Source organism: Cherax quadricarinatus, chromosome 28 (assembly GCF_038502225.1).
Source record: "Cherax quadricarinatus isolate ZL_2023a chromosome 28, ASM3850222v1, whole genome shotgun sequence".
In the NCBI taxonomy this organism is placed as follows: Eukaryota; Metazoa; Arthropoda; class Malacostraca; order Decapoda; family Parastacidae; genus Cherax; species Cherax quadricarinatus.
The window spans coordinates 28,102,629-28,113,869 of record NC_091319.1 but is presented as its reverse complement, the minus strand read 5'-3'; the positions used below and the strand labels follow the sequence as shown (position 1 = coordinate 28,113,869).

The 11,241-nt window shown below is 37.5% G+C and overlaps 1 protein-coding gene across 2 annotated transcripts in view; it reads left to right on the top strand.

Moving 5' to 3' along the window:
- Positions 1 to 612: 612 nt before the first annotated feature.
- LOC128693164 (guanylate cyclase 32E-like) overlaps positions 613 to 11,241 on the top strand; it is a gene marked incomplete at its 5' end in the record, with an annotated part of 162,251 nt that continues 151,622 nt past the window's right edge. For both annotated transcript variants that reach the window (XM_070089504.1, XM_070089503.1), the window contains 3 exon segments: positions 613 to 684; positions 7,287 to 7,464; positions 10,032 to 10,132. In XM_070089504.1, the coding sequence (XP_069945605.1) occupies positions 613 to 684; positions 7,287 to 7,464; positions 10,032 to 10,132 (351 nt within the window).

Sequence of the window (11,241 nt, the reverse complement as noted above, 5' to 3'; positions counted from 1 at the left end):
ATATATATATATATATATATAATGAGCAGAACTGATCATTTAGGCCAAACTACATTTAAAATTTAATTTGTTAAAATTTTCTTTAAAATATTTATTAATGCATTATTTCATTTAAAATGGTGTACATGCATTTAGTTTTGCAATTATAATAATGAACGTTATTTATTTAAGCCTAATTTTAGTTATATCACTTCATATTGGTCCTGGGTAGTGGATGTATACATTGTTGTGTTGTTTAGTATACATTAGTGGGTAGTGGGTGTATACATGGCTGAGTTATGGTAATATAAATAGGAGGGGGGGGTAGCAGATACAAATATGAGTGGTAGGGGAGTACATTGTACGAGGAGGGGGGGGATAGAGAGATGGTGATTACAGAAACTAGTGATTTTTCTTGGTCAGACAGATAAAATGCAAAAGTGGACAAGGAACGTTCTGTTGCCCAGATGTTGAAAGTATGTGAGTGGCTAAAACTGAATGAAATGTCCTATGGGTAAGAAAAGTCTAAATTTGTTTAGATCTTAAATTTATTAATTATAAACTCATTTACTTGTTTGCATCAATAATGTAATATTTGTTTAATCATTTTCTTTATCCCCCATCTTCCCCCAGGACATCTTGGAAAATGAGGACGTGAAACTGGACAAGATGTTCATCGCGTCTTTGATAGGTGACATTGTTCAGGTACGTCAACACAGCAGCTAATTTTAGCAGCGTCACTATTATTAGTTATGATCCTCAGCGACTTCATTAGGTACATTATTTAATGCTTATGATATAATGCACGAAACAAACCACATGACTGGACTGAAGATTCTACTTGGTAATCAGTATAAATAATGTCTCTAGAAAATTGTTGCAGCACAAATGATCAAACAAGTGAATCAAAATCAGTTGAACTAGATGAGGTTTAAGTCACAGGGTGATGTAAGAGAAGCTTCCCCCATGTATCACATAACCCCCAGCCCTCTGTATCTGGACTCGTGCAAAGTACCTATTGACTGTGCTTCGAAACCCTCAGGAGACCCGGGAGCTGCAGCTCAACTCTCCCTTCAGACCTAGGAGAAATACTGCATGTCTACCAATAAGTCCAGTACCTGAAATCGAAACGTCAAGGGTCCCTGGAGCTGGAACTCAACCTAAACACTGTGAAAGTGTTTATGCAGTAACGTCATGCATCTATCCATGGAACACGTCAGATACAACAACAAAGGATAAATATGTATTAGAAACCCAGTGTAAACTTTTAAAGATTTATGAGCATTATCTCCACTAAAACTTAAGGTTTGTCAAATTTCTACACACTGAATTTTTTTTTTTTTCATTTCATTCAGTTTTCTTTTCGTATTTCTATAAAACGTTAATGCTCTAAAATCTTAAAAGGAAAATAAAATTTAATTAAAATTTCAAAATATTTGCCACAGAGGTGTTGCCACAGTTACGAGTTATGCGCAGCTTGTATGTTAAAACAAAATTTGTAAATTGGCACTTATATAGTTCAGAAAACAATCTTAATAGTCCTTTAAGAAAGATTTACCATCATTGAAAGTTTCAAGCCGATCGGAAGAAATGCTTTTCATTTATTGCCGGAATCCACAACCCCAAATTGTTCACTAAAACTGACAAACTAGAACTCTCAGTAGAACACTGCATGTCTGTTTCACGCTTAGCAGACGGTGGATTAAGCCTTCAACACGTTTTGCGCTAAATGACCCACATGGGTTTAGAGCTCAGCATGATTATTTAATTTAATTTATAACAGTGCAAATTTTACTTAGACCAGTTATCACATAAAAACCAATTTTTTTTTTTTTTACCTTTTATAATTATACTTGTAAATTTACAAATTTGCTCATACTACGTGGCAACTTAAGCAGAAGAAAAAATGAAAACTTTGCAACCGCAATAAGTACTTTATCCTCACTTAGAAGATGCATAATAACAGATGCACACACACACACACACACACACACACACACACACACACACACACACACACACACACACACACACACACACACACACAGAAATAATGGGAAGAACAGAACGAGTCCTTGGTTCACCCAAAGGTGTAGGGAGGCAAAAACTAGGTGTACTAGAGAATGGAAAAGGTACAGAAGACAGAGAACTCAGGAAAATAAAGAAATCAGCCGAAGAGCCAGAAACGAATATGCACAGATAAGAAGGGAGGCTCAGAGACAATATGAAAATGACATAGCATCAAAAGTAAAGACTGACCCGAAACTGTTGTACAGCCACATCAGGAGGAAAACAACAGTAAAGGACCAGGTAATCAGACTGAGGAAGGGTGATGGGGAATTCACAAGAAACGACCGAGAGGTATGTCAGGAGCTCAACACAAGATTTAAAGAGGTATTTACAGTGGAAACCAGTAGGACTCCAAGAAATCAGAACAGGGGGGCACACCAGCAAGTGCTGGATGAGGTACATATAACCAAGGAGGAGGTGAAGAAGCTGCTATGCGAACTTGACACCTCAAAGGCGGTGGGACCAGACAACATCTCTCCATGGGTCCTTAAAGAGGGAGCAGAGATATTGTGTGAGCCATTAACAAAGATCTTCAACACATCATTTGAAACTGGGCAACTCCCTGAGGTATGGAAAATGGCAAATGTAGTCCCAATTTTTAAAAAGGGAGACAGACATGAGGCACTAAACTACAGACCTGTATCACTAACGTGTATAGTATGCAAGGTCATGGAGAAGATCATCAGGAGGAGAGTGGTGGGGCACCTGGAAAGAAACAAGTGTATAATTGACAACCAGCACGGTTTCAGGGAAGGAAAATTCTGTGTCACAAACCTACTAGAGTTTTATGACAAGGTGACAGAAGTAAGACAAGAGAGAGAGAGGGGTGGATCGACTGCATATTTTTGGACTGCAAGAAGGCCTTCGACACAGTTCCTCACAAGAGGTTGCTGCAAAAGCTAGAGGATCAGGCACACATAACAGGAAAGGCACTCCAATGGATCAGAGAATACCTGACAGGGAGGCAACAACGAGTCATGATACGCGACGAGGTGTCAGAGTGGGCGCCTGTGACAAGCGGGGTTCCACAGGGGTCAGTCCTAGGACCTGTGCTGTTTTTGGTATACGTGAACGACATAACGGAAGGGATAGACTCAGAAGTGTCCTTGTTTGCAGACGATGTGAAGTTAATGAGAAGAATCGAATCGGACGAGGATCAGGCAGGACTACAAAGAGATCTGGACAGGCTACAAGCCTGGTCCAGCAACTGGCTCCTTGAATTTAACCCTGCCAAATGCAAAGTCATGAAGATTGGGGAAGGGCAAAGAAGACCGCAGACACAATATAGTTTAGATGGCCAAAGACTGCAAACCTCACTCAAGGAAAAAGATCTGGGGGTGAGTATAACACCGAGCATATCTCCTGAGGCGCACATCAATCAGATAACTGCTGCAGCATACGGGCGCCTGGCAAACCTACGGATAGCGTTCCGATACCTCAGTAAGGATTCGTTTAAGACTCTGTACACCATCTACGTCAGGCCCATACTGGAGTATGCAGCACCAGTTTGGAATCCACACCTAGTCAAGCACGTCAAGAAATTAGAGAAAGTGCAAAGGTTTGCAACAAGACTAGTCCCAGAGCTACGGGGATTGTCCTATGAAGAAAGGTTGAGGGAAATCGGCCAGACGACACTGGAGGCCAGGAGGGTCAGGGGAGACATGATAACGACATATAAAATACTGCGCGGAATAGACGAGGTGGACAAAGACGGGATGTTCAAGAGATGGGACACAGACACAAAAGGTCACAATTGGAAGTTGAAGACTCAGATGAATCAAAGGGATGTTAGGAAGTATTTCTTCAGTCATAGAGTAGTCAGGCCATGGAATAGCCTAGAAAGTGATGTGGTGGAGGCAGGAACCATACATAGTTTTAAGGCGAGGTATGATAGAGCTCATGGGGCAGGGAGAGAGAGGACCTAGTAGCAATCAGCGAAGAGGCGGGGCCAGGAGCTGTGACTCGACCCCTGCAACCACAAATAGGTGAGTACAAATAGGTGAGTACACACACACACACACACACACACACACACACACACACACACACACACACAGTGTGACCAGAGGTGGTTAAGTTTTCTCACATGTCTACACGGGTGACTACGGTAAACAATATAGTTGTTGTCTCCCAAGGAGATTACTCGTATGCATGTAATGTTGAGGTATGTACAAGTAATCACCCCTATAAAATTTTCCACATCTGCCAGCTGGGCCAGGAGCTGTGACTCGACCCCTGCAACCACAAATAGGTGAGTACACACACACACACACACACACACTAAAATATTTTTTGTTTACAATGAATGTTTCATGCATTATGAAAAATGTTCGAACTGCTTACTTAAAAAAAATCGATTGTCACTGTTAGTAGATATTAACAAGAAGTATACTCTGAGTCATGTGCCAGGAGAGGTCTCCGTGAAGACTTGCACGCTAAGATTACTGTCAGTGGCTGCTGCTAACACTATCTAGTACAGTTTGACGAATCTGAGATCTCCTTATAAAAGTCACAATGGTAGAGACGGTATTAAGAAAGGTTCGCAGCTTCATACACCCGATTAGAGTTGTCGCAACTAAACTGTAATATTTTTTCTTCTTACTCTCACGATGAGTCTTGGAAACAGGCTTTTGTAAATCATTCATGACAAAATTCCCAGTTTTGTTGGTGAAATAGGGAAGAGAAGCAAATTTTCTTAGAATTATGTCATGAATCTTGTTTATAAAATACGCTGAATCAACAAGACGGCATCTGTACAGAATAAGGATAAATAAATCTATTTGTAATTTGTAATTTGTTATGGCCTCTAACACAAGGGAAAATTGAGTCATCTGAAATTTCGTCTCCAACTCATTTTCATTCAGAAATACAATTATTCTTTGCATATTTAAGATATTTATTTTGTTGTCATCATTTCTGACTTTTAGGTCCATCCCTCTCTTACCAAAACAACCTTCTTTACAGTCCCTGCTACAGTTTTTCTTAAACACTCAATCCTTTATTTTGACGGATAATTAAAAATTACTTATGTATTTGTCATGTCTTCAGGAGGGAAGAGTATATGGAGAAAAAGAGAGAGGTTAAGAGAGTGGTGAAGCAATGTAAAAAGAGAGCAAATGAGAGAGTGGGTGAGATGTTATCAACAAATTTTGTTGAAAATAAGAAAAAGTTTTGGAGTGAGATTAACAAGTTAAGGAAGCCTAGAGAACAAATGGATATGTCAGTTAAAAATAGGAGAGGAGAGTTATTAAATGGAGAGTTAGAGGTATTGGGAAGATAGAGGGAATATTTTGAGGAATTGTTAAATGTTGATGAAGATAGGGAAGCTGTGATTTCACGTATAGGGCAAGGAGGAATAACATCTTCTAGGAGTGAGGAAGAGCCAGTTGTGAGTGTGGGGAAGTTCGTGAGGCAGTAGGTAAAATGAAATGGGGTAAGGCAGCTGGGATTGATGGGATAAAGATAGAAATGTTAAAAGCAGGTGGGGATATAGTTTTGGAGTGGTTGGTGCTATTATTTAATGAATGTATGGAAAAAGGTAAGGTACCTAGAGATTTGCAGAGAGCATGCATAGTTCTTTTGTATAAAGGCAAAGTGGACAAAAGAGAGTGCAAAAATTATAGGGGGATAAGTCTGTTGAGTACACCTGGTAAAGTGTATGGTAGTTATTATTGAAAGAATTAAAAGTAAGACGGAGAATAGGATAGCAGATGAACAAGGCTTTAGGAAAGGTAGGGGGTGTGTGGACCAGGTGTTTACAGTGAAACATGTAAGAGGTTTTTGTGGCATTTATGGATTTGGAAAAGGCGTATGACAGGGTGGATAGGGGGGCAATGTGGCAGATGTTGCAGGTGTATGGTAGAGGAGGTAGGTTACTGAAAGCAGTGAAGAATTTTTACGAGGACAGTGAGGCTCAAGTTAGAGTATGTAGGAAAGAGGGAGATAATTTCCCAGTAAAAGTAGGCCTTAGACAAGGATGTGTGATGTCACCGTGGTTGTTTAATATATTTATAGATGGGGTTGTAAGAGAAGTAAATGCGAGGGTCTTGGCAAGAGGCGTGGAGTTAAAAGATAAAGAATCACACATAAAGTGGGAGTTGTCACAGTTGCTCTTTGCTGATGACTGTGCTCTTGTGAGATTCTGAAGAGAAGTTGCAGAGGTTGGTGGATGAATTTGGTAGGGTATGTAAAAGAAGAAAATTAAAAGTGAATACAGGAAAGAGTAAGGTTATGAGGATAAAAAGATTAGGTAATGAACGATTGGATATCAGATTGGAGGGAGAGAGTATGGAGGAGGTGAATGTATTCAGATATTTGGGAGTGGACGTGTCAGTGGATGGGTCTATGAAAGATGAGGTGAATCATAGAACTGATGAGGGGAAAAGGGTGAGCGATGCACTTAGGAGTCTGTGGAGACAAAGAACTTTGTCCTTGGAGGCAAAGAGGGGAATATATGAGAGTATAGTTTTACCAACGCTCTTATATGGGTGTGAAGCATGGGTGATGAATGTTGCAGTGAGGAGAAGGCTGGAGGCAGTGGAGATGTCATGTCTGAGGGCAATGTGTGGTGTGAATATAATGCAGAGAATTCGTAGTTTGGAAATTAGGAGGAGGTGCAGGATTGCCAAAACTGTTGTCCAGAGGGCTGAGGAAGGGTTGTTGAGGTGTTTCGGACATGTAGAGAGAAATAAGCGAAACAGAATGACTTCAAGAGTGTATCAGTCTGTAGTGGAAGGAAGGCGGGGTAGGGGTCGGCCTAGGAATGGTTGGAGGGAGGGGGTAAAGGAGATTTTGTGTGCGAGGGGCTTGGACTTCCAGCGGACATGCGTGAGCGTGTTTCATAGGAGTGAATGGAGACAAATGGTTTTTAATACTTGACGCGCTGTTGGAGTGTGAGCAAAGTAACATTTATGAAGGGATTCAGGGAAACCGGCAGGCCGGACTTGAGTCCTGGAGATGGGAAGTACAGTGCCTGCACTCTGAAGGAGGGGTGTTAATGTTGCAGTTTAAAAACTGTAGTGTAAAGCACCCTTCTCGCAAGACAGTGATGGAGTAAATGATAGTGAAAGTTTTTCATTTTCGGGCAACCCTGCCTTGGTTGGAATCTCATGTCAACCGTAAGTAACAAATTTTCGGTAAAATCTTAGTGCCTCCTTCCCCTTCTGTTATTACTTTGATCTCATATGTCTACGGTGTTTTCATCACTCTTCCCTAAGTAGCTTCGTTCTCGCCAACAGGGCATGGTGTACCTCCACGATTCTGCGGTCAAGTCTCACGGTAATCTTAAATCTTCCAACTGCCTTGTTGACTCCCGTTGGGTTGTTAAAATCACCGATTTTGGCCTTCATGAGCTCAAATCTGGCTCCGAAAGCACTTCAGTTTCCGAAGCCGGAGAAACCCACAGAAAATGCAGTGGTAAGTACTGAATTCAAATATATTTAATACAATTATGTAAAAACGAATTACGTTCATGGAAGCAAGGTAAGGAGAGGTCTCTAAGGTGCAAAATTAAAATGGCGCAACATTTGTAATGAAAAATACATACTGATAAATCGCAGCCCATCTCCTTAACCACAGACATAATGTAATTGTTGTAGAGCAGTCAAATGGGTAACTTATGAAGGTATTATGAACATATGAATTATGATTGAATCGCCCAAGCTGCGCTCATCTTTTATTTATAGTTTTTCCCATGAAAACAATTTTTTTTATGGATAGAGAACATCCAAACCTAAACTAACCTGATCTAATTTAGAAATGTGTAGCAAACTCTATGTAATGAATCAACTTAAATGCTCCGAGTCATGCTGATTAAGCTGAATATATCAACAAGCAGAGAAAAATTGTTTTAGTTATAACTCTGCAAAATTTAATCTGAGCATAACGATAACAAATATATATATATATATCATTGATTTTAAGCGAAATTAAATTTAAACTGATTATATATATATATATATATATATATATATATATATATATATATATATATATATATATATATATATATTTATATATATATATATATATATATATATATATATATATTATATATATATATTATATATATATCATATATTATATATATATATTATATATATATATATATGTCGTGCCGAATATGTAAAACTGGTCAATTAGCAAGAACTCAATTAAAATTAAGTCCTTTCTAAAATTTTCTCTTATACGTTTAAAGATATATTTTTTCATTAATGTTGATGTAAAAATTTATAATTTTGCACCAAAAGAATCTTAGAAAACTTACCTAACCTTATTACAACAAGAACAATTTATTTTAGCCTTACCAAACTAAATATATTTTAGATTTGTTTACAATAATTTAATACTAAACAATCACAATGAAATATATTTTTTTCGTTAGGTTCAGAATGATTTTGGCGAAATTATTGTATACACAAATTTTTACTTGTCCTATATGGCAAGATGAGCGTTGCTATTTAAGCCAAGGTCGCAAGTTCTGCCTATTCGGAACGACAGATGTATATATATATATATATATATATATATATATATATATATATATATATATATATATATATATATTTGAAAAACAACCACTGTGAGAGAATACAGAAATTCCAAGAGCTTTCGTGACTACTCACATTATCAAGGAACGATGAAAGTAATGCATCAGAGGAAGGCATATAAACTGTCTAGACCACACCTCACCATCACAACCCACAACAAAGCAACACCTGGCGCGCGACTCATAGGAAAGAGAACACTGCAGTGCCCGCTGGCCCAACTAGACAGGTCCTTCACACAACCCATGAACAAACTATTCTACCCAATAATTAAGAATTTTAAAATTTATTATTCTTCCAATGTATTATTAAATTTTTCCCAAATTCTGTTAATTATAAATGGATCTAATTTATATAAACCAAAGGAAATATATTATTGTCAAAACTGCTTTTTGTGAAACAAGATTCAATTATATTCCTGTCGACCATCTACTTGCTTGATACAACTTTCTGAGTCGTGCGTCAGGTGTTGCTTTGTTGTAGGATGTCATGGTGAGGTGTGGCCTAGGCAGTTTACTTGCCTTCCTCTAATGCATTACTTTTATTGGTCAATGATCAATCACCGTTGCTGAAGATGCTAAACGAGAAGACACTTCCCACTTGGGGAGTCACCGCAAGACAGAAGAAGAAGTCACCCTCCAACCGGAGGGTCCCAAGAAAAAATACAGAAGAAAGAGGACGATGAACGACACCCCCTGCACGGGAGGCCACCGCCGGGTTGCCATCTGGAGAAGACCCGGGCCGCAAGTACCGGCAAACCTACTACAACATACATTATTTTTATTGTTCCTTGACAATGTGAGTAGTCACGAAAGCGCTTGGAATTTCTCTATTATTTCAGAGTGGTTGTTTTGCATATTCTGAAATCGCCTGTTTACTGTGATCTTATATATATATATATATATATATATATATATATATATATATATATATATATATATATATATATATATATATATATATATATATATATATATAGTCGTGCCAAATAGGTAAATCTGATCAATTAGGAAGAACCCATTTAAAATTAAGTTCTTTCTAAAATTTTCTCTTGTACGTTTAAATATATATTTTTTCATTTATATTAATTTTGTATCAAAAGAACCTTAGAAAACTTACCTTATTATAATAAGGGCAATTTAACTTAGCCTAATCCAACTAAATGTATTTTAGATATGTTTACAATAATTTAATAATAAACAAACACAAAGAAATGTATTTTTTTCGTTAGGTTCAGAATGATTTTCGCGAAATCATTGCGTACACAAATTCTCGATTGTCTTGTTCGGCAAGAAGAGAGTTGCTGTTTAACATAAAATCGCGAGTTTTACCTATTCGGCAAAACATATATTCTTTATTTGAGAATTATTTCAGAGAATAAACTATACTGTCTCCTTTATTCAGTTACCTATTCATCATTGTTTCCTTCTACCTAAGAATTGTTGTACCGGGCGCCAGAGCTGCTGCGTGACACTTCAGCACCTCCAGCAGGCACGCAGAAGGGGGACGTGTACTCCTTCGCCATCATCCTATACGAGGTATCCTGTTACTATATATGATGCAAACTAATATTTTCATCGTGACTTGGGTATCCTTTCACATGAATAAAGTAATGGAGGAGCACTGCCGCAGGCCCACTGGCCCGTACTAGTCAGGTCTTTCTCAGACCCCAAACTCTTCAACAAAACTTAAGAACATTCCATTTGAAGAGTTTTTCTTCCCCTCTCTCTTTTAGAATTCCTAAGACTGTTTACTATTTTGTATAATGTATCATTGATCCATCCCTTCAGTACAATGTGTTTGTAGCTAACATTCTGAATGAGCTATCCTGGCATTGACTTTGTGGAATTCCTCAGTTTTTCTGTACTAAGCATCCTTAGGAATCTGTAAGAATATCGCTCTCTCATCCGATATGCTATATCCTTTAACTATATTTTTAAACTGGGACTCGTCCCTCTCACGAACTAATAAATATATGCCTGCTCTTATTCAATAAGAAAAATATATTTTAGTCAAAAAACGACCTGTAGTTGAATGTAAAATGTAAGTTTCTATATTTTTCACCAGAATTTCCCTTTTAAAGGGTAAGCTAAAAAAGTTCAGTGAATGTTATGATTGCAAGTTGTGGTAAATGTTTCAGTTTTTGTTTAATAAGAACATTTAGGAGACGATGAGAATATTCAGTGATTCAGTAAGAGAATCACAGGAAGAATTTTTATGGTTGAAGGAAGATTTGACGAATGATAAAACGTTAATAAAGAAAATTTGATGAAGACAATTTTTGGATGACTGAAAAAAGTTTTTATAAATGCAAGAGCTTCAATGCACGTAAAAAAAAGAGCTGTTTAAGATAGCTCTGTTGAATGTTAAAAAAAAGCTTAGCATGGAAATAAACTTGGAATAAATAAAACTGTGATGTATAATAAAGTTGAGGAAGAAATACTTTCATGAATAAAAATTTTTTATGAAGTGAAATTCTCAAGGAATGACAAAAATCTTTAAGTAATGAAAAAGCTTGGACATAGGAAAACACTGATGGATTAAAGATTAACTGATAAATAAAAATAAACTGACAAATTAAAAAAAAAAAAAGGCTTAAGAGGAACGAGAAAAATATTTTATATGTGAAACTAAATCTTCGATGAAC